This window comes from Canis aureus, chromosome 20 (assembly GCF_053574225.1).
Source record: "Canis aureus isolate CA01 chromosome 20, VMU_Caureus_v.1.0, whole genome shotgun sequence".
Lineage (NCBI taxonomy): Eukaryota > Metazoa > Chordata > Mammalia > Carnivora > Canidae > Canis > Canis aureus.
The window spans coordinates 23,692,707-23,716,877 of record NC_135630.1 but is presented as its reverse complement, the minus strand read 5'-3'; the positions used below and the strand labels follow the sequence as shown (position 1 = coordinate 23,716,877).

The 24,171-nt window shown below is 36.3% G+C and overlaps 1 protein-coding gene across 9 annotated transcripts in view; it reads left to right on the top strand.

Moving 5' to 3' along the window:
- The window catches only part of BLTP1 (bridge-like lipid transfer protein family member 1), a 204,605-nt gene that overhangs the window by 64,586 nt on the left and 115,848 nt on the right, over positions 1–24,171 (top strand). For 8 of the 9 annotated variants that reach the window (XM_077861149.1, XM_077861145.1, XM_077861150.1 and 5 more), the window contains 5 exons: positions 4,171–4,398; positions 5,188–5,325; positions 11,617–11,796; positions 14,313–14,441; positions 23,685–23,804. In XM_077861149.1, the coding sequence (XP_077717275.1) occupies positions 4,171–4,398; positions 5,188–5,325; positions 11,617–11,796; positions 14,313–14,441; positions 23,685–23,804 (795 nt within the window). The remainder of the gene's footprint in view (positions 1–4,170; positions 4,399–5,187; positions 5,326–11,616; positions 11,797–14,312; positions 14,442–23,684; positions 23,805–24,171) is intronic. The other variant, XM_077861144.1, reaches the window with a different exon arrangement.

Genomic DNA, 24,171 nt, shown 5'->3' with positions numbered 1-24,171 from the left:
AAATTTAAAGTTTTGAAATATTTTTAAAAATATGTATCCAAAACATGACAAGCAAAAAATTTTTCTAGGCCAATGAACTCTAGTTCCTTTTATTAGAAATATAAGTAACTCTTTAAGTCTTTTTTTTTCCTTTTGTTTTCTTTCTGCCTACCAGAAAGCTTAGTGTCATGCTGACATGGAGATGTATCCTATCTTTCTTTTTTTTTTAAAGATAAGTTGAATTTTGCTCATTTTTAAAAAGATTTCATTTATTTATTCATGAGAGACACATAGAGGCAGAGACATAGGCAGAGGGAGAAGCAGGCTCCATGCAGGGAGCCCAATGTGGGTCTCAATCCCAGGACCCTGGGATCATGACCTGAGCCAAAGGCAGACGTTCAGCCACTGAGCCACCCAGGTGCCCAAGACGTATCCTATCTTAATTATCTCTCTTTCTATTACCTTTCTTCATTTGTTTTCATATATAATTTATGTTCTATTTAGTGTTAGAATGTATGTATGTATATGTAAAACAAGAAAAATGTGAGAATTCATGTGACTGAGATTATATTTTCCTTAGTTACCAGAAATTTTTTTTTCAAGATTTTACTTATCTATTCATGAGATACACAAAGAGAGGGATAGAAACATAGGCAGAGGGAGAAGCAGGCTTCCTTGTGGGAAGCCTGATGTAGGACTCAATCCCAGGACCCCGGGATCATGCCCTGAGCCAAAGGCAGTCGTTCAACCACTGAGCCACCCAGGTGTCCCCCTTAGTTACCAGAATTAAACATCAAGAAATTCTGAAGGATAGACTAGGGAAAAGAAAGAGTCATATTTGTTTGACTGTTTATATGAAAAACTGATTTCCAAAATACACAAAAGAAACTAGGGGTACCATTATTATTATCAAGAACTCTGAGATAAATATATTCTAACATACATTAAAATTTGTGAGAATATTTTATGGAAATGTTTACATCTTCTGAATTGACTTCTCTTAGTCTTATTACATTTTTTCTTAATAAAAGATGGTAAATCTGAATCTAAATAGTGATGGCATATCAGTGCTAGTCAGTAGTAACTGGATTAATGGTGAGTATATTTGGCTTATACATTTTCCTTATTGGAAATAAAAAAGTTTTAATAGTCTTGAGCAGAAACCTGGCTATCAAGTTTCCATTAAAAAAATTTAGTATTGGAAACAGAGTACCTATATGTTGTTTTTATTCCCCCCTACTTCTTTGAATTTCTTAGATTTTTTAAACTATAGTATTCTTCTTTTTTGAGAAATGAATATCATTGCATTAGTAGGCTGGGAAAAAAATGGTAGTGTCCTATTACTTGAAATAGTACTTGACACTCAAAATATCTCTAGGAAAATAAAATGTTATAAGGCTCTTAAGTAGATTGAAAATATAGCTTTTTTTTTTAAGATTTTTATTTATTTATGAAAGACATAATGAGACACAGAGGCAGAGACGTAGGCTGAGGGAGAAGCAGGCTCCCTGCAAGGAGCCTGATGTGGGACTTGATCCCGGATCTAGGGATCACGCTCTGGGCCAAAGGCAGACGCTCAACCGCTGAGCCACCCAGGTGTCCCTAGCTTGTTTTATCATTTTTAAATTCATTCATCCCAGAAACTTGACAAAAGAACACATTTTTCCAGGTATATAAATCATTGCTTTTTTCTAGGGTTGCTTGGAATTTGTTTTAGAGATAATTCAATTTTGCACACTATCATAACATGAAAATAGAACTTATATTTGTATTTGTAAATATTTGTGTACATTTATTAATCTTAAAATGCAATAAAAGTTTGCCATAATATGTAGCTTTTTGCTTTATATTTTGGTTAACCTTTTGGTAATTTTTAAAAGTGAATCCTTAAGAAATTAACCCTTAGGGATGGAGTTCACATACTAAAAAAATTAAACTAAAATGAACACAAAACTTATCACATTCAACACCAAACATTTAACATATGACTAGTGTTTTAAGGGAGTTATAATTTTAAAAGTATTTTTGTTGATAATATTCAGTATGTACAAATATCAGAACTCATAAAAGACTCCTAGAGTTTATAGTTCTTTAAAAACAGTCATTGACTCATTTAATAAAAATTGGCAAATGTTCTCTACTATATTGGAGATTCAGTATTCCCTAAAGAATTTGCTATGAGTTATTTCTGTTTCAGATAATTAAACGGAGATTATTTTGGTAGCAAATTGAAGAATAGGCCCAAGAGAATATTTTTCTTTTGATTTTAATAATCTACATGAATCTTTTGTTTTTAAGGTTAAAAATTGCAAGAGGCTATAAGAGACTTTTAAGGAATCTTTTGAAAATAATAGATATGTGGAGTAGGATTATTTAAAATCAAAATATAACTTATTTCTATTGATTTGTTGATAACTCTTAGTATGTTGAAAGCCAATGAATGTGAACATTGTTCACTGATGCCATTGATCAGTTGTGTGGAGGAAGGGTGATGTAGAGGTTTTTGGGCCTGGAGGCCATTTGCAGATTTTTAAAATCACTGAAGGAACTATTTTATTTTCCTCTCACTGAAATCCATGCCCATTGCAAACCTATTGCAAACCTCTCCTTGTCTCCATGGAGAACTTGTTTCCATGGCATGTGTATTTTGAAAAGGCTTCTCAAATGATCTGAGAACTGCTGCTTTGAATACTTCTAGATCTTTAATGTTGTTCAAAATCATTTAGAAATTTATTAGCTTTAGAAATTTAATGTTAGAATTTATGATAAAAACCAGTGTTTATTTACGTTTATATTTGTGCTTGGATTTGTCCATCTTTAGTTATATAATAAAGGTAGTTATCAGGATATCCAGCAGGTCCTAAGTAGGGCCTAAATTATTAGAGCCAGAAAACAATAGGGAATAGAGGAAAAAGCATCAGTTTTGTGAGTTTGTAGATTTGGGGTTTTAATATTAGCCCTACCACCAATTAGCCAGATGAACATCCTTCAACATTCTTTCCTATGAAAAGGTATTTAATTGGCTTGATTAATTGACTAGAATTACAACCAGAAAATAAATGTGTCAATAAGTAAAATGCAGAATTTATCAAAATACTGATTTGATTTCTAATATTGAACAAATATAGTTAACTGTGTTAACAGCAATATTTTAACAGCTTTTGATTACTACTGATAATTCAAATAGATAAAATTTAAATTCAGAATAATGGTAAGAAAAAATTTCATTAAAAAGTCAGAGAAAGACACATACCATATGATTTCACTTATCTGCTGAATTAAGAAATAAACAAGCACAGGGGAATAAAAAAGAGAGGCAAGCCAAGAAATATACTCTTAACTATTGAGAACAAACTGATGGTTACCAGAGGGGAGGAAGTGGGGGCAAAGGGTGAAGTAAGAGATGAGGATCAGGAGGGCACTTGTGATGGGCACTGGGTGTTGTTTATAGTGATGAATCACTAAATCTTCCTCTAACTAGTACTACATGGTATGATAACTAACTATGATTATCATAAAAACCTTAAAAAAAGAAAATAATAAAAAAAATTTAAGTTCTGATGCAAAAGAACTAGAATATTAATAGTTAAAATACTTTGCATAAGAAACCAAATGAATTACATGAAAGGAAGTTTTAGTAACTGTTGATAATTTATTTAAGTTGTTAAAAGCACTTGTGATAAATATTTCACCCCGAATATATTTATTGGAATAGCTAGCTAATTGGATTTAGCCAAATTGAATTTCAGTGAATTGATTTTCAGTGAATTTCAGCTCTTCCTTTAAGGATGTCTCTGCGTATTATTGCCTCAGAACTCTGAGAAAGATTGAAAACAATTGAACCTTACAGATCTTCAAAATTTTCTTCTAGGACCTAAATTGCAAGTTTTTGCTATAATTGGAGGTGGTATTGTCATGAAGCTTTACTATAAACTTACGTGATTTTTTATTAGTTTTTTTTTGGGCTGAGGGTTGTTTTAGTTTGCTACAGAATGTTTATTTGCTAAGTAGCCAAGGAAGAGTATGTCTTAAGCATACATATCTTTGTTTTGTTTTTTATTTCTAGGAAACAGACCATATACTTTTAACTGAATAAAACAGTGAGATGTTTGATTTTCAAAATTCAGGTTCTAAATTGAAAAGTTACTGTTACATAACTCTTTAATAACAGTTTGTTCATAATATTTATAGGAAAACTACTTTGGGGAAGATGACATGTATATGGATTTTGAAGAGGTTATTTCAAGTCCTGTTCTGTCACTGTCAACATCATCCAGCTCTGGGTGGACTGCTGTTGGAATGGAAAATGACAAAAAGGAAAATGAAAGTTCAGCCAAGTCAATTCATCCACTTACCTTGCGTCCTTGGGATATTACTGTACTTGTTAATTTGTACAAAGTTCATGGGCGTCTTCCTGTTGTAAGTATTTATGTATCAAAATGGTCTGGAGTATATTTGGAAATTCACCCAACTTAGAAAACTGTAGATATGTGTACACACATGCATACACTAATAAAAAAAATTCAGATTTGAAAACTTTAAAATTTATCCTTTTACTTTTATAAAGCTAATTTATTTTCTTCATAATGTGATTACTTTGATCATTGATAATTTTCTATTTTTCTTCTATCACTCTAGTTCCTTCTTGCTGTTCTTTGCAACTTTAGAACATTTTGTCATGATGTTGAGTTGCTTGGTTTATGATAGGTAGCCTTACAGATATTCTAAGATTTACATTTTATTATCCTTTATCTAACTCTAGACCATTTTGGAGCCTACTAAAAATCAAGATTCAGCTTGACCGTCAGGTTGAATTGTTTTCAAGGGTTTGGATCCAGCACAGAATCCTGTTTCAGTCTCAGGTTGACCCATGAACTATTGGCACTAACTTGGAATGAGATTACATTGCCCAGAGAACCTGGAGTCATTGGATTGAGGCCAGATAGGGAGAGTGAGACCCTAGAGCATTGTGCTGCCTACTGGCACCATGTCATGCTCCTAGGATTGCATAGCAGAGAAGTCACCTCTGGTGCTTAGTGAACCTGATGTTCTTACTGGGGTGCAGAATAGTTAATTTTGTCAGTAAGCACTATTTCTCCTTTTAAAGACTCAAAATCTCTTAATTATATAAATGTAATTTTTATTTTCCTGTACTTTCTTGGTCTTGTATTTTCTGTATCTTGATTATAGTATTATATTTGACTTTAGCATGGAACCACTGATGGTCCTGAGTGCCCTACAGCATTCTTGGAAAGACTATGTTTTGAAATGAAAAAAGGATTTCGGGAGACCATGCTGCAACTTGTCCTGTCACCCCTGAATGTGTTTGTTAGTGATAACTATCAGGTAATATGAAAGTGAGTTATATAGTTGAGACTTAAAGATGTATTGTTATTGCTTAAGGGATCAAAACAGTGTGTTAGCTTCTGTGCATATAATGTATAGCTCTTTAAGTTATAGGCTTTTAATTTAATGATAATAAGAAGTCTTGTGTGTGTATATATACACACACATACACACACATATGTATGTAAATATGTAAGTTTTCCAAGAATCTCATTTTTTTTTGTTTTCCTGCTGTTTTCTATTTATGTGATCTCATACAATTATATTCTCTCTCTGTTGTTTTTAGACATAGAAATACCCTTATAACTTTTTCATGTATTTAGGTAAGGGAAAAATGTATAAAATTTTGATGAATTCTGTTGAAAACCACACCTCCATATTCATATTCACCAGTATTATAAATTTTTAAAACATCCATATCCACATGGATTATTCTTTTCACCTAACCGATTTATAAGATATTTTGTTAATGCCTTCAAGATATTCCTGGGGCTCTTTTGGAAGAAAACCAATGATATTCAGCAAATGGGAATAATTTACATTCTTGGGTAGGTTATATCATTTTGTTGTTATTTTTTAATGCCCAGTGGCTTCACTTTTCATTTAACACTACTTTAGGTCTCTTCCCTACTTTTAGTCAAGTTATGAGCTTTAGAAAAATAAATGGATTTTAATATAAGGCAAGGTAAAAGTATAAATGGGGGGAATGAATCTGATACCCCCAAATCATCAACAGATGATAACTTACTTTGGATTCTGTGTAGTAACTGACCTATCCCTTTTTCAACTCTTGCCATAACTGACCATATTTTCTTACATAGAATTTAATTTTTTCATTAAAAATGAAAAATTTCAGCTACTATGAGCTGAAACTTAACACCTAATATATGCTTATTTTAGTAGCTGAAATTGACACCTAATATATGCTTATTTTGCCACAGAATGTATTTTCTTTATCAGACTTTTTAAATAGTAGGCATGCCTCATTCTATCACGTATTGCTTTATTGCACTTTGCAGATATTGCATTTTTTTACAATTTGAAAGTTTGTGACAACTCTGCATCAAGCAATTGATCAATGCCGTTTTTCCAGCAGCATTTGGGCACTTCATGTCCCTGTCACATTTTGGTAATTCTCGTAGTATTTCAAACTTTTTCATGATCATATTTGTTATGGTGATTTGTGTTCACTGATCCTTGATGTTACTATTGTAGTTGTTTTGCCACAAGCTGTGCCCATATAAGATGGCAAACAAGCTATAAATGCTGCATGTGTTCTGACTGTTACCAACTGGTTTGTTCCCTGTCTGTCCCCCTTTTCCTTCTTATGCCTCCCTGTTCTCTAAGACAAAAAGGTATTGAAATTAGGTCAATTAATGACCCCGCAGTGCCCTCTAAGTGTTCAAATGAAAGAAATGCACGTCTCTCACTTTAAATCAAAAAGTAGAAATAGTTAAGCTTAGTAAGGAAGGCATGACAAAACCCAAGGTAAGCTGAAAGCCAGGCCTCTTCTACCAAACAGACAAGTTGTAAATGCAAAGGAAAAGTTCCTGAAGGAAATCAGAATTGAATTGCTACTCCAATAAACACACCAATTATAAGAAAGCAAAACAGACTTTTGTTGATTCAGAGAAAGTTTTAATGGTCTGGATAGAAGGTCAGATCAGCCATAGCATTCCCTTAAGCCAAAACCTAATCTAGAGGAAGGTTCTCACTCTCTTCAGATCTGTGAAGGCTGAGAGGTGAGGAAGCTACAGAAGAAAAATTTGAAGCTAGCAGAAGTGGGTTCATAGGTTTAAGGAAAGAAGCTGTCTCCCTAACATAAAAGTGCAAGGTGAAGCAAGTGCTGATACAGAAGGTACAGCAAGTCATCCAGAAGATCTAGCCAAGTTAATTTACGAAGGTGGCTATACTAAAGAACAGATTTTCGAAGTAGATTAAATACCCTTGTAGTGGAAGAAGATGCCATCAAGGATTTTTATAGCTTGAGAGGGGAAGTCAATGCTTCGTTTCAAAACTTCAAAGGACAGAATGACATTCTACTTATAGACTGACATGGTGACTTTAAGTTGAAGCCAGTGCTCATTTGTCATTTTGAAAATTCTAGGGCCCTTAAGAGTTGCGCTAAATCTACTTTGCCTGTGCTCTATCAGTGAAGCAACCAAGCCTGGATGACAGTGTATCTCTTTACAACATGATATACTAAATATTTTAAGCTCACTTTTGAGACCTACTACTCAGAAAAAGAGAGCTCTTTCAAAATATGACTGCACATCGACAGTGCATCTGATCACCCAGGAGCTGTGATGGAGATGTACCCTGAAATTAATGTTTTCATGCCCTATTCACAACATCCATTTTGCAGCCCATGGATAAAAGAGTCATTTGACTTTCATGTCTAATTATTTAAGAAAAAGGTGTTACAAAACTATAGCTGCATAGATAGTGATTCCTCTGGTGGATCTGGGTGAATTGGAAACCTTTTGGAAAGGATTCACCATTCTAGATACCATTAAGTATATTCATGATTCACAGCAAGATGTCGAAATATCAACATGAACAGGAGTTTGGAAGGAGTTGCTTCCAACTCTCATGAATTACTTTGAAGGGTTTAAGACCTCACTGGAGAAATAAGGTGTTGAAAATAGCAAGAGAACTAGAATTGGAAGTAAAGCCTGAAGAGATGACTGAATTGCTGTAATCTCATGGCAGAACTTTAATGGATGAGTCGATTCTTAGGGATGAACAAATAAAGTGGTTTCTTGAGAAGGAATCTGTTCCTGGTGGAGATACTGTGAAGATTGTTGAAATGACAACAAGGATTTAAAGTATTACATAAACTGAGTTGATAAAGCAGCAGCGGGTTTGAGAAGATTGATCCCAAACTTGAAAGAAGTTCTATTGTTGGTACCATGCTGTTTGTCAAACAGCATGGCATGCTACAGAGAAATCATTTGTGAAAGGAAGAGTCAACCGATGTGTCATTTTCTTGTTTCTTGTTTTAAGAAACAGCCATAGCCACTGCAACCATCAGCAGGCACCCTCCTGATCAGTTATCAGCCATCAGCTTGGAGGCCAGACCCTGCACCAGCAAAAAGATTATGACTTACTGGAAGCTTAGATGATGGCTACCATCATAAAGTATTTTTTAATTAAGATAGGTACATTGTTTGTTTTTAGACATAGCACTCTTGTACCCTTAGTAGATAACAGTTTATATATGCATGGGAAACAAAAAACTTCATTCGACTGACTTTATTGTGATAATTGCTTTATAGTGGTAGCCTGGAACTGAACCTGCAGTTTCTCTGACATTTGTCTGTAATTATGATTCATAAAAAGCTGCAAAAACAGTACAGAGAGGTCCAGTGTACCCTTCACCCAGTTTCCCCCATGTTGATCTTTTACATAAGTGCAGTATCAATACCAGAATTGACTTGATACAATGTGTGTGCATAGTTCTTACCATTTTATCACGTGTGGATTCATGTAACTGCACTTAAATTGAGATACAGAACTATTCTATCATCACAAAGATCACTTGCATAACACTAGTATTTTAATTTGCTGTAGAAACATTAAGAATTACTTTTATCCTCCTCTCTCTACTTAGTAGGTCATTAGTATTGGTTGTTTTTTATTCTGGGAGGTGAATATGTGGAGAGAAAGCCCCTCTTTTTAATCTATTGAGGAAATTAATAAAGATAAAAGAAATAAACCTTTATATGTCTAAGTTCTGAGAGTTTTAGCTGAGTATCTCTGTTTTCTTATGGGTACCTGGTAACACTTTGACTTTTATTTTAATCACTGTATTCTCAAAAGACTTTATTAGATATAAAGAGAATATTTTATTGATCTTTTGGGAGTTCACATTAATCCTAATTATAGAGTTACTGGCAAACTTGTACATATAACATAGGATTTATTTGGTGATTAGAAAAGGAGTATATGGATTGGAAATATCAAGGTGGTAGTAGAAGTACTGGTGATATTTTGTTTCCTACATGGATAGCATTTCATAATTCATTCTAAAGACAAGACTACTCTCTATATATTCTCTTGGAATTTACTTATCTACTTAACTTGCTTGTATTTTGTATATCTGGCATGACTATTCCTTAGAAATCTTTTATGGTACAGGTGAGTTACCCAGGATTTAACTGCTTATTCCTGATGCATTAGTCTTAGTGCAGGGCCTCAAGGTAAGGATCTCAGGTGATGGATGGATGATTGTATCTGACATATGAAACCATCACCTTTTAATTTATGAGCATTTTATGATATATATTAGTTTCCTAGGGTTGCCATAGCAACATACCTCACACTGGTGGCTTAAAACAAGAGAAATATATTTTCACAGTTCTGGAGCCTAGAATTCTGAAGTCAAGGTATTGGCAGGGAAATGTTCTCTCTCTCAAGGCTGTAGGAGAGGATCTTAAGCTTTTGGTGGTTGCTGGCAGTCCTTGGCATTGCATCTACAAGATGCGTATATCTGCCTTTGTCTTCTCACGGCATTGTCTCCATGTGTCTCTGTCCCAATTTTCCTCTTATAAGGACACCAGTCATTGGATTAAGGCCTATTCTAATTTGCTGTAATCTTATTTTAACTTGATTACGTCTGCTAAAACCCTGTTTTCAAATACAGTAAAGTCACAATTATAGGTGCCTGGGCTTAGGACTTGAAATGTCTTTTTAGGGGACACAATAAGATGTAACTCACAATAAAATCTAGAATATGATCTTTTTTGGTATACTAGATAGGTTCTCTCTCGAGGACAAACCAAGATTTATATGTATTTTTGAGCTAAAAAAAATCAATCAGAAGTATCTTATACTGAGAATTATCAAATCTCAGTGCCACCCTTCCTAGCTTCCTCAGATAAAATAGAAGGGAACTGATGCCTCAAGAAATTTTGGTGATTTTATATATTGTCACACAGTTTAGATGAAAATAAAATAAAAAATGCATCAAAAGAGCTGCTAGAGCTATTATTATAGTCATAATTTGAAATTTCCTTTTAAGAATGTGTAAATTTGATTTAGCTCATATCCCTAATTTTTTTTTTTTTTTTGAGGATACATTTCCTAAAATGTGTTGTAACAAGGAATGCTAAAACATTGTTCCTTGTGCAGATGGCCTGCATACACATGCTAAAAAGACTACTATAGTAAAATGGTTTGGGAAATACCTGTTAACTGTCTCAATATAGATTAATATATTGAATTCTCTGAAAAGACTTGCTGTGAAGAAATCTGTGTAGTCACTTAGCAGTATCTATCTACCTTTGTGGTAACTGTTTGGTGCAGTGGGATAAAAGGTGAACAAGACAGAAATGGTCTTTACCCTAATAAACCTGGTAGAGAAGAGAAATATAAATAAACCTGATAGAGAAGAGAAATATTGAGGAAATAGCAAATCTCAATGATCTTGAGACAAGAACACGATAAAATTTGCCCTTTTAGATGTCTGTGGTTGTTTTGTAGAGTATGAAGGACAGAGATATAAAAGTGAATGCTGGGAGGCTTTGCAAAGATCTTAGCAAGAGGTCGTGTTATTTGAACCACAATGACAGCAATGAAGATAGAAGAAAATCAGTACATTTCTGAGAGATTGGGAGGTAGATTCTACAGAAATTGGTAACTGATGGATACGGCATTGCCAAACCTGTTTTATTCTACATTGTAATAATATCCTGTGGAATGAGTGTTCCATGGAATACCCTATTTTAGGACATGCCTTTTAGTTTTCCGAGTAAGTCCTAGAACTTTTCTCTTTGAAATATTTGCTGCTTTTTAGTAGTAAGTATATAGTTTCTGTAAGATAAATCTATCCTTTTTATATTTATATAGTATATGAAAGATGGCTTTCTTCCCTACTTCTTCATTTTATGGTCCTACTAGTCTTTGTTCTTCCCTGTTATTTTTTTTCGTTTTAGTATTTTAATCTCATTATTCCTGTCTTCCCACCAAAGAATGGTCTCTTACATTCCCTGTCAGTCAGAGTACTAATTTCTTTTTATTCATTGAGCCATTCATTTGTATCAAAGAGATCCCATTCTTTTTAGGACTCTGCTATTTTGCTCTTATGGATTTGGGCTCTCATGGATATTGTCACTAAAGAAGTTTAACTGAGACTTTTTACTATACAAGGTTGTGTTATATCTCATAGATCCTTAAGTCTTATTTTCCAGATAGCATCTTTTTACTATTAGTCTCTGGAGAAAAAAACAACTAGAAATTATAATGCCCATTTTCTTGTACTTCCTACAGTTGTCTTCTTATTGTTTTCAGCAGCGACCCCCTGTGGATGAAGTACTCAGGGAAGGTCACATCAATTTGTCAGGTCTCCAGCTGAGAGCACATGCTATGTTCTCAGCAGAAGGTCTTCCTTTGGGAAGTGATTCCTTGGAATATGCATGGTTAATTGATGTGCAGGCTGGAAGCCTTACAGCTAAGGTTACAGCACCACAGGTATGATTCTCTGACTTATTTTCTTTTTCCTTTGCTCACCTACTTCACCAAGTCGTATGCCTGTTTGAATGTTCATTGCATTGTCACTAATGATGTTCTGACAAATCGTTGCTTTTTGGATGGGAGTCATTCTTGCCATTCAGAATTTTCTTAGCAATAGATGAGTCAGAGACAAGTTTCACTTTTCTGATCCACATAAAATTGAAGAGTGTAATGTTTCATAGTTCTGCATAGCACTTTCAATATCAAGACTTTGGGATATACTCAATATGAGAACTGTTCTGGAAATTTTATATATTATTAAAATTACATTAGTTGTCTCTTCACTGTTGAAAAATTCTTCTGTTCTAAGAATTTTGCTTTCTTGTGTATTTCTAAAGTAGGATTTGAAAATATTGCTTATGTTGTTCAGGATTAGGTAGCTTAATTCTTGTCATTTCTTAAAGCAAAATAACATCATTTATATCTGCTATTGATGTTTATTAAAGAATAAGTAAAAACAAATTTATTAGCAAGTGAATCTGGTCTAGAATGCTAGTTGTGATCCTTTTTGATAAAATCCCCTTCTTCCTCTTGTCCTCCTTAACTTTTAGAAGACCTAGAGTTCATAAGGATTATTTAGTTCTAGAAACGGATCACTAAAATTTAGCCAAATAGTCATGTTACTGTAACATCTCCCCTGTTGATTCATATATTTATGATAATATGCATACCTATCTTGGCATTTGAGAAGACTAGAATGTGGTCTTGAATGTGTGAAATATACATACTCAGTTTAATAAAAAATTACAGAATGTATATGAAACATTTATAGGTAGGGAATAGCAACAAAAAGTGGTACTCTAGGTACCTTGTATATGTGCCAGAAATTTTTAGAAAGCAGCAAAAATTAAGATTCAAGAAATAGGAAAATGGAACTGAAAAGGGATATTTTATATACAAGTAGCTAAAATATGTAACAGAATGTATAAACGTGGATGGAATGAAATATTCAGTGCCCACTGGCCTGATGACTATCCTTTCCTTATTATCCACCATCTCTTGCTCTAATGTACAAGTAAAAACTGAAACATATTAAAAAAAAAAAGTTGTTCCTTAACAAATGCATAATAAAGCCATGCCAATAGTACAAGACTGGAGACAATTCCTTTAATCTAACAATTGCTAGAATCTTATATAAGTTGCCCTTATTAGAAGATGAAACATTTCTCTTTCTTCTGCACTATAATCTTGGCATCACTGTTTCCAGTGAGTGTTCCATGAATCTATACATTCCTTTAATGTTTATTCTATTCTTTGTATGTTTTAAAAGTGAAACTCCTGTTTTCCAGCAGTTTAAATTTGTACTTTTTTTTAGGGAATAATATCATGTATACCCATGCTTCAGTGTGTTTATTGCTAACAACTCTAGTCAATTATAAAGTGAAGGACTTTTGAACCAAAGATTTGATGAAGAATTGATGTATACTTAAATTTCTATTTACATAAACAGAAGTGTTTTAATCTTCAAAATAACTGATTTTCCGAAGTTGTAGCTCACTATAATTAGATAATAATTTCACAGCCAAGCTTTGTTTATTATTAAGTAGAGAATTTTAGGTCTTTTCTGTGCAGAGGATTCCAGTTAGTCCTATAAGAAGGAAGATACAACCTTGAAGGAAAGTTCTCACTATTTATAAGTTGCTGAAGTTGAATTTTTCAGTTGTTATGCATTTTGTCATTCACAAATGAAAAGTAACATAAGCTTTTTTTTAAATAATAAATTTATTTTTTATTGGTGTTCAATTTGCCAACATACAGAATAACATCCAGTGCTCATCCCGTCAAGTGCCCCCCTCAGTGCCCATCACCCATTCACTCCCACCCCCCACCCTCCTCCCCTTCTACCACCCCTAGTTTGTTTCCCAGAGTTAGGAGTCTTCATGTTCTGTCTCCCTTTCTGATATTTCCCACACATTTCTTCTCCCTTCCCTTCTATTCCCTTTCACTATTATTTATATTCCCCAAATGAATGAGACCATATAATGTTTGTCCTCCGATGGACTTATTTCACTCAGCATAATACCCTCCAGTTCCATCCACATCGAAGCAAATGGTTGGTATTTGTCATTTCTAATGGCTGAGTAATATTCCTTTGTATACATAAACCACATCTTCTTTATCCATTCATCTTTCGATGGACACCGAGGCTCCTTCCACAGTTTGGCTATCGTGGACATCACTGCTATAAACATCGGGGTGCAGGTGTCCCGGCGTTTCATTGCATCTGTATCTTTGGGGTAAATCCCCAGCAGTACAATTGCTGGGTTGTAGGGCAGGTCTATGAAAAGTAACATAAGCTTATAAATGATGTCAAGGTAGAAAAATCATGATTCTGGCTAGTAAGTGGATTATGTAGCAGCAGGTATAAGACAGCATTTGGGTTCTTTCAAACTGTATTAATATTCTTGATAAGCTTTTGAACTCTGAACATGTGTTTAAAATGCTAACTGTTGTCAACCTGTCCTTGCTTATAGCTAGCTTGTCTCTTGGAGTGGGGACAGACATTTGTTTTTCATGTGGTATGTCGGGAGTATGAACTGGAAAGACCTAAATCAGTAATAATATGTCAGCATGGATTTGACCGTCGGTTCTGTGAATCCAAGGTATGTTAATAAATATGTTAGTGGTATTATAAACATTCATGGATTTTTCAAAATGAAAGATTGAGATACCAACTTTAAATCAAATACACATAGCCACAAAGTTAGCATTATAGTTGTTTTCTCAATTAATAAAATTATTTTGTAGATTTGTTAGCCAGTTGTTATTTAGTTACAAATATCTAACATGAGGTAATTATTAAAACATAAATTCACAAACAAATGGAAATATTATAAAGATTTTATCTTACATGTTTACTCTTAACTCTCATGTTTTCTTGTGTTACTGCATTCTTTCGGATATGGCTATATATTTACGTAGAAGACTTAAAAACTGAAGCAAGAGGAAGGTTAAATTCCTTACGTGATGTTGTTTGTGGCCCTCCCCCGCCCCGAACTACCTGTTCTTCTGTAATGTGGTTAGTAATGTTGGCATTTGCCAAGAAAGCATGGGAGTTTCAAAAAAATTTTTACCCTAATTCTGTAACACAAAGATAATCATTGATAACAGTTTAGTTTTTCTAATTTCTTCCCTATGTGTGCTTTTCCTTTTTTTTCCCCCTTTCCCTTTTTTTTTAATTTATTTTTTATTGGTGTTCAATTTACTAACATACAGAATAACCCCCAGTGCCCGTCACCCATTCACTTCCACCCCCCGCCCTCCTCCCCTTCTACCACCCCTAGTTCGTTTCCCAGAGTTAGCAGTCTTTACGTTCTGTCTCCCTTTCTGATATTTCCCACACATTTCTTCTCCCTTCCCTTATATTCCCTTTCACTATTATTTATATTCCCCAAATGAATGAGAACATATAATGTTTGTCCTTCTCCGACTGACTTACTTCACTCAGCATAATACCCTCCAGTTCCATCCACGTTGAAGCAAATGGTGGGTATTTGTCATTTCTAATAGCTGAGTAATATTCCATTGTATACATAAACCACATCTTCTTTATCCATTCATCTTTCGTTGGACACCGAGGCTCCTTCCACAGTTTGGCTATCGTGGCCATTGCTGCTATAAACATCGGGGTGCAGGTGTCCCGGCGTTTCATTGCATTTGTATCTTTGGGGTAAATCTCCAACAGTGCAATTGCTGGGTCGTAGGGCAGGTATATTTTTAACTGTTTGAGGAACCTCCACACAGTTTTCCAGAGTGGCTGCACCAGTTCACATTCCCACCAACAGTGTAAGAGGGTTCCCTTTTCTCCACATCCTCTCCAACATTTGTTGTTTCCTGCCTTGTTAATTTGCCCCATTCTCACTGGTGTGAGGTGGGATCTCATTGTGGTTTTGATTTGTATTTCCCTGATGGCAAGTGATGCAGAGCATTTTCTCATATGTATGTTGGCCGTGTCTATGTCTTCCTCTGTGAGATTTCTGTTCATGTCTTTTGCCCATTTCATGATTGGATTGTTTGTTTCTTTGGTGTTGAGTTTAATAAGTTCTTTATAGATCTTGGAAACTAGCCCTTTATCTGATATGTCATTTGCAAATATCTTCTCCCATTCTGTAGGTTGTCTTTTAGTTTTGTTGACTGTATCCTTTGCTGTGCAAAAGCTTCTTATCTTGATGAAGTCCCAACAGTTCATTTTTGCTTTTGTTTCTTTTGCCTTCGTGGATGTATCTTGCAATAAGTTACTGTGGCCGAGTTCAAAAAGGGTGTTGCCTGTGTTCTTCTCTAGGATTTTGATGGAATCTTGTCTCACGTTTAGATCTTTCATCCATTTTGAGTTTATCTTTGTGTATGGTGAAAGAGAGTGGTCTAGTTTCATTCTTCTGCATGTGGATGTCCAATTTTCCCAGCACCATTTATTGAAGAGACTGTCTTTCTTCCAATGGATAGTCTTTCCTCCTTTATCGAATATTAGTTGACCATAAAGTTCAGGGTCCACTTCTGGGTTCTCTATTCTGTTCCACTGATCTATGTGTCTGTTTTTGTGCCAGTACCACACTGTCTTGATGACCACAGCTTTCTAGTACAACCCGAAATCTGGCATTGTGATGCCCCCAGATATGGTTTTCTTTTTTAAAATTCCCCTGTCTATTCGGGGTCTTTTCTGATTCCACACAAATCTTAAAATAATTTGTTCTAACTCTCTGAAGAAAGTCCATGGTATTTTGATAGGGATTGCATTAAACATGTATATTGCCCTGGGTAACATTGACATTTTCACAATATTAATTCTGCCAATCCATGAGCATGGAATATTATTCCATCTCTTTGTGTCTTCCTCAATTTCTTTCAGAAGTGTTCTATAGTTTTGAGGGTATAGATCCTTTACCTCTTTGGTGAGGTTTATTCCTAGGTATCTTATGCTTTTGGGTGCAATTGTAAATGGGATTGACTCCTTAATTTCTCTTTCTTCAGTCTCATTGTTAGTGTATAGAAATGCCACTGATTTCTGGGCATTGATTTTGTATCCTGCCACGCTACCGAATTGCTGTATGAGTTCTAACAATCTTGGGGTGGAGACTTTTGGGTTTTCTATGTAGAGTATCATGTCATCGGCGAAGAGGGAGAGTTTGACTTCTTCTTTGCCAATTTGAATGCCTTTAATGTCTTTTTGTTGTCTGATTGCTAAGGCTAGGACTTCCAGTACTATGTTGAATAGCAGTGGTGAGAGTGGACATCCCTGTCTTGTTCCTGATCTTAGGGGAAAGGCTCCCAGTGCTTCCCCATTGAGAATGATATTTGCTGTGGGCTTTTCATAGATGGCTTTTAAGATGTTGAGGAATGTTCCCTCTATCCCTACACTCTGAAGAGTTTTGATCAGAAATGGATGCTGTATTTTGTCAAATGCTTTCTCTGCATCTAATGAGAGGATCATATGGTTCTTGGTTTTTCTCTTGCTGATATGATGAATCACATTGATTGTTTTACGGGTGTTGAACCAGCCTTGTGTCCCAGGGATAAATCCTACTTGGTCATGGTGAATAATTTTCTTAATGTACTGTTGGATCCTATTGGCCAGTATCTTGTTGAGAATTTTTGCATCCATGTTCATCAGGGATATTGGTCTGTAATTCTCCTTTTTGGTGGGGTCTTTGTCTGGTTTTGGAATTCAGGTGATGCTGGCCTCATAGAACGAATTTGGAAGTACTCTATCTCTTTCTATCTTACCAAACAGCTTTAGGAGAATAGGTATGGTTTCTTCTTTAAACGTTTGATAAAATTCCCCTGGGAAGCCATCTGGCCCTGGACTCTTGTGTCTTGGGAGGTTTTTGATGACTGCTTCAATTTCCTCCCTGGTTATTGGCCTGTTAAGGTTTTCTATTTCTTCCTGTTCCAGTTTTGGTAGTTTGTGGCTTTCCAGGAATGCGTCCATTTCTCCTAGATTGCCTAATTTATTGGCGTATAACTGTTGATAATATGTTTTTAAAATCGTTTGTATTTCCTTGGTGTTGGTAGTGATCTCTCCTTTCTCATTCATGATTTTATTAATTTGAGTCTTCTCTCTCTTCTTTTTAATAAGGCTGGGTAATGGTTTATCTATCTTATTAATTCTTTCAAAGAACCAACGCCTGGTTCTGTTGATCTGTTCCACAGTTCTTCTGGTCTCGATTTCGTTGAGTTCTGCTCGAATCTTTATTAACTGCCTTCTTCTCCTGGGTGTAGGATCTATTTGCTGTTTTTTCTCTAGCTCCTTTATGTGTAAGGTTAGCTTTTGTATTTGAGTTCTTTCCAGTTTTTGAATGGATGCTTGTATTGCGATGTATTTCCCCCTTAGGACTGCTTTTGCTGCATCCCAAAGATTTTGAATGGTTGTATCTTCATTCTCATTAGTTTCCATGAATCTTTTTAATTCTTCCTTAATTTCCTGGTTGACCCTTTCATCTTTTAGCAGGATAGTCCTTAACCTCCACGTGTTTGAGGTCCTTCCAAACTTCTTGTTGTGATTCAGTTCTAATTTCAAGGCATTATGGTCTGAGAATATGCAGGGGATGATCCCAGTCTTTTGGTATCGGTTCAGACCCGATTTGTGACCCAATATGTGGTCTATTCTGGAGAAAGTTCCATGTGCACTTGAGAAGAATGTGTATTCAGTTGAGTTTGGATGTAAAGTTCTGTTGATATCTGTGAAATCCATCTGGTCCAGTGTATCATTTAAAGCTCTCGTTTCTTTGGAGATGTTGTGCTTAGAAGACCTATCGAGTATAGAAAGAGCTAGATTGAAGTCACCAAGTATAAGTGTATTATTATCTAAGTATTTCTTCACTTTGGTTAATAATTGACTTATATATTTGGCAGCTCCCACATTCGGGGCATATATATTGAGGACTGTTAAGTCCTCTTGTTGCATAGATCCTTTAAGTATGATATAGTGTCCCTCTTCATCTCTCACTACAGTCTTCGGGGCAAATTTTAGTTTATCTGATATAAGGATGGCTACCCCTGCTTTCTTTGGAGGACCATTCGAATGGTAAATGGTTCTCCAACCTTTTATTTTCAGGCTGTAGGTGTCCTTCTGTCTAAAATGAGTCTCTTGTAGACAGCAAATAGATGGGTCCTGCTTTTTTATCCAGTCTGAATCCCTGCGCCTTTTGATGGGGTCATTAAGCCTGTTCACATTCAGAGTTACTATTGAGAGATACGAGTTTAGTGTCATCATGATATCTATTCAGTCCTTGTTTTTGTGGAATGTTCCACTGAACTTCTTCTTAAAGGGGAATTTTAAGAGTCCCCCTTAAAATTTCTTGCAGAGCTGGTTTGGAGGTCACATAATCTTTTAGTTGCTGCCTGTCTTGGAAGCTCTTTATCTCTCCTTCTATTTTGAATGAGAGCCTTGCTGGATAAAGTATTCTTGGTTGCATGTTCTTCTCATTTAGGACCCTGAATATATCCTGCCAGCCCTTTCTGGCCTGCCAGGTCTCTGTGGAGAGGTCTGCTGTTACCCTAATACTCCTCCCCATAGAAGTCAGGGATTTCTTGTCTCTTGCTGCTTTAAGGATCTTCTCTTTATCTTTGGAATTTGCAAGCTTCACTATTAAATGTCGAGGTGTTGAACGGTTTTTATTGATTTTAGGGGGGGATCTCTCTATTTCCTGGATCTGAATGCCTGTTTCCCTTCCCAGATTAGGAAAGTTTTCAGCTAGGATTTGTTCAAATACATATTCTGGCCCTCTGTCCCTTTCGGCGCCCTCGGGAACACCAATTAAACCTAAGTTTTTCTTCCTCAGGCTGTCGTTTATTTCCCTTAATCTATCTTCATGGTCTTTTAATTGTTTGTCTCTTTTTTCCTCAGTTTCCCTCTTTGCCATCCACTTGTCTTCTATGTCACTCACTTGTTCTTCCACCTCGTTAACCCTCGTCGTTAGGACTTCTAGTTTGGATTGCATCTCATTCACTTGATTTTTAATTTCTGCCTGATTAGCTCTAATTCTGCAGTCATGAAGTCTCTTGAGTCCTTTATGCTTTTTTCTAGAGCCACCAGTAGGTGTATAATAGTGCTTCTGAATTGGCTTTCTGACATTGAATTGTAATCCAGATTTTGTAACTCTGTGGGAGAGAGGACTGTTTCTGATTCTTTCTTTTGAGGTGAGGTTTTCCTTCTAGTCATTTTGCCCAGTGCAGAGTGGACAAAAGGAAGTTGTATTGGGAAAAGGAGAAAAAGAGAGGAGAGAAAGAAGGAAAGAAAAGAGAAAGAGAAAAAAGAAGAAAAAAATGAAAAAAAAAGAAGAAAAAGAGAAAGAAAAAGAAAGGAGAAAAAAGGGGGGTGGGGGAAGGAAAAAAATCAAAAAGCAAAAGCAAATCAAAACAAAACAAAACAAAAACAAAAACAAAAAAAAGAACCACGGAGTATCTTCTGATTCTGTGTACTTTAAGTCCTTTGGCTTCCCCTGGAAGTTGTCCGTTTAGCTGGTCTTCTGGGGGAGGGGCCTGTTGTGCTGATTTTCAGGTGTTAGCAGTTGGGGGAGCTGCTGTGCCCCTGCCTGGTGCAGGGCTCAGTGGGGGTTGTTTACCCCGTGAGGCCCCAGGAGCAACAACCCCAGTGGCGGGGCTAGCTCTGCCGCCCTGGATTCAGCTCTCGCAGTAACTCCGGAGCTCTCCGTCTGCAGGGCCTGGAGGCTCCGGGGCGGGGCCGCTGATCTGCTCAGCTCGGGGCAGGAGCGTCCTCACTGTCCTGGGCCCTCCCGGCCTCTGCCTGTCCGGGGGAGGCCGGATCCTGGGCTGTGTTCTGGGGCCTGCGCTGTTGGATTCGCGCTCCCGGGCCGTGCAACCCCCTCCGCGGAGCTGCCGCCCGAGCCCCTCCGAGCTGCTCCTGGAACCGCGCAGCCCCCTCTGCACGGAGCCTCTTCCTCTGCCCGAGCCCCTCCGAGCTGCCCCCGGGGCCGCGCAGCCCCCTCCGCGGAGCCGCCCCAACCCCCTCGGAGCTGCTCCGGTCCCGCCGAGCACGCTGCAGCCCTTATGGAGCTTGGCGCACTCTCCTGGGCGCGCAGTTGCTCTGTTACTGTCCCAGGGAGCCCGAGGGCATCCCCGCCCTCCTGGGTCCTGCTCCAACTCCCCGCGAGCCCCTTTCCGCCCGGGAAGGTCGGTGCAGCTCCTGCGTCTCCGGGTCGGGGCTCTCCTGTCCTGGGGACACTCCCCCCGGCCTCAGCCCGGCTCCTCGCGGGGCCCCTCCCCCTTGGAGGCCTTATGTGTCTTTATCCCCCCCCCCCCCCCCCCCCCCCCCCCCCGTCTTCTTACTTCCTACCTTGATAGAAGCCCGAACTCTTCTCACTGTAGCGTTCCAGGTGTTCTCTCTTTAATTCTCAGGCCGAATTCATAGATTTTCAGGATAATTTGAAGGTTTTCTAGGTAATTTGGTGGAGACAGGTGATTTGGGGACCCTACTCTTCCGCCATCTTGCCCCTCCTCTCCTTTTTTTCTTTTGTTATACATAGTGTGCTTGCTATTACATTAGCATGAAAAATTCATCCTGCTTTTAATTTTATGTCCAAAAACCTATAACCTCTACTTATTTACCGACAATTTAGGAAACCACTATAATTGGTGATAAAATTATTATTTTCTTGTTATAAATACATTGCCAGGATTTAGGGAATCTTTAGTTCTATGTCAACTAATTAATTCCTTATGGATAATTTACACATATTTGTAGGCCTCTCTTCCTTCCCTTTTTTATTTTTTTGGGTCAAAGGTTTTATGTTGCTTTAAAATTTTTAAAAATCGACTTTATCAAGGCATAATTTTCATAAGTAAATTTACCCTTTTTAATTTACAATTGGAGTTTTGACAAATGTCTTATACATATGGGTGTAACATTACCACCAGTGAAGATTTTTATCACCTTAGAAATTACTTTGTGTCCCTTTGTAGTCAGCCATTCATTATTCCGTGCAACCATTGATGTGCCTCTGTTGTTTCAGATAAGGGTTTTTTAGGTTTATTTTGTGTGGGGGAAATACACAGACATACTTTGTTTATTGTGCTTTGCAGATACTATAGGGTTTGTTTTGTTTTGTTTTGTTTACAAGTTGAAGGTTTGTGGCAACCCTGTATCAAGCAAATCTATCAGCACCTTTTTCCAACAGCATTTGCTCACTGCTTGTCTTTATGTCACATTTTGGTAATTCTTGCAATATTTCAAACCTTGTCATTATTATATTTGTTACAGTGATCTATGTATGATCAGCGATTATGACTGGCTGAAAGCTCAGATGATGGTTAGGATTTTTTAGCAATAAAGGCATGTATATTTTTCCTACACATATGCTATTGCACACTTAGATGATAGTATATAATATAAACATAATTTTTATTCGCACTGAGGAACCAAAAAATTCTTTTTTTCATCTTTAGCAGTATTTGTTTTTAATTTTTATTTAATTCCAGTAGTTAAGATATTATATTAGTTTCAGATGTACAATGTAATGATTCAACAATTCCATATATTACTCAGTGCTTATCAAGTGTACTCTTAATCCCCTTCACCTGTTTCATCCATCCCCCTGCCCACTTCCCTCTTGTAACTATTTGTTTGCTTTCTATAGTTAAGGGTCTATTTTTTTAATTTGTTTCAGAGTTTTTTTACTTTGTTCATTTGTTTCTTAAATTTCACATATGAATGAAATCGTATGCAATTTGTCTTTCTTTGACTGACTTATTTTGCTTAGCATTACACACTCTGGATCCATTCATGTTGTTATTGTAGATGGCAAGATTTCATTCTTTTTTATGGCTGAGTAATATATATATATCACAACGCACATCTTTATCCTTTCATCTATCAGTGGACACTTGGGCTGCTTTCACAATTTGGTTATTTTAAGTAATGCTGCAGTAAACATACAGGTACATATAGCCTTTTGAATTAGTGTTTTCTTATTCTTTGGGCAAATACCCAGTAGTGCAATTACTGGATCATAGGGTAAAATTCTACCTTTAATTTTTTCAGCAACCTCCATACTGTCTTCTACAGTGGCTACACCAGTTTGCATTTCTACCAACAGCATGTGAGGGTTCTTTTTTCCCCACATCCCTGCGAACACTTCTTGTTTCTTGTGTTTTTTATTTTACCTACAAAAAAATTCATTTGACTTGCTTTATTGTGATATTTGCTTTTATTGCGGTAATCTGGAATGGAATCCGCAATATCTCCAAAGTATGCCTTATTATTATAGAACACTGAGTGTAATTCAAGACACCTGTGTTCTACTCCTGGCTCTGACACTCATGAGCAATTGCAAGCTATTGAGCCAGTAATTTACTCAGGGCTACTATTTCTCCAAGAAGTTCATCAAAGTAGTAGGTGGAGTGTATGTTTTCTTCCAACCTAACCATGTCCAAATCTGTCTTAGGAGTAAAACAATATTACATTTGTGTGGATTGTCTTAGATGTCATAATAAAATTTACAACTGATACATTTATTAAAACAAGTGTGTGTTTGTGTAGTATAGAGTATTCATAAGAAAATCTTAAAACTTTAAAATCCTACATAGTTCTTACAATCCTGTGACACTGTTCACCTATCAGTTTACTTTGACTATTCTTTGTGAGTTTTAGTAACAAGTTATATTCTTGTCCCTTTTGAATGAAAATGGTACAGACTTACTTATGATTAGTTTCTAATTAGTAAGACTTTAGTTACTGATGATATCATTTATCATTACAAAAAAATGAGGTTTAATTGACTTGTTTTTAAAAATACACGTGTAACCAAAATTTTATTTAAATTAATAGATGTGAGTATCAAAATGGTGATGTGATGGTGAAGAATTAAATATTCAGTTCTTTTTCTTTTTAGTTGAGTTGTATTCCTGGACCTTGTCCAACTTCAGATGATTTGAAATATACTATGACTCGTTTAGCAGTAGATGGAGCAGATATTTATATTGTGGAGCATGGCTGTGCTACAAATCTAAAGGTACACTTTTGTCTATTTCTTGGTCAGTATAGTTCTTTTTCCCTTTTATTAAACCAAACTTCCATTTCTTTTTCTTTTTTAAGATTTATTTATTTATTTGAGAGAGAGCATGAACTGGGGGTTGGGCAGAGGGACAGTGAGAGAGAGGCAGACTCCTCACTAAGTGTGTAGCCCGACATGGGGGCTCTATCTCACAACCCTGAGATCATGACCTGAGCTGAAATCAAGAGTCAGTCTCTTAACTGACTGAGCACCCACATACCTCAAAACCTCCATTTCTTGAGATAGAACACGCATTTATAGTTTGCCATCTCGCAGAATACTACAGAATTCCAGGGATAGCTTTCTGTTTTTGCCTCTTCCATAT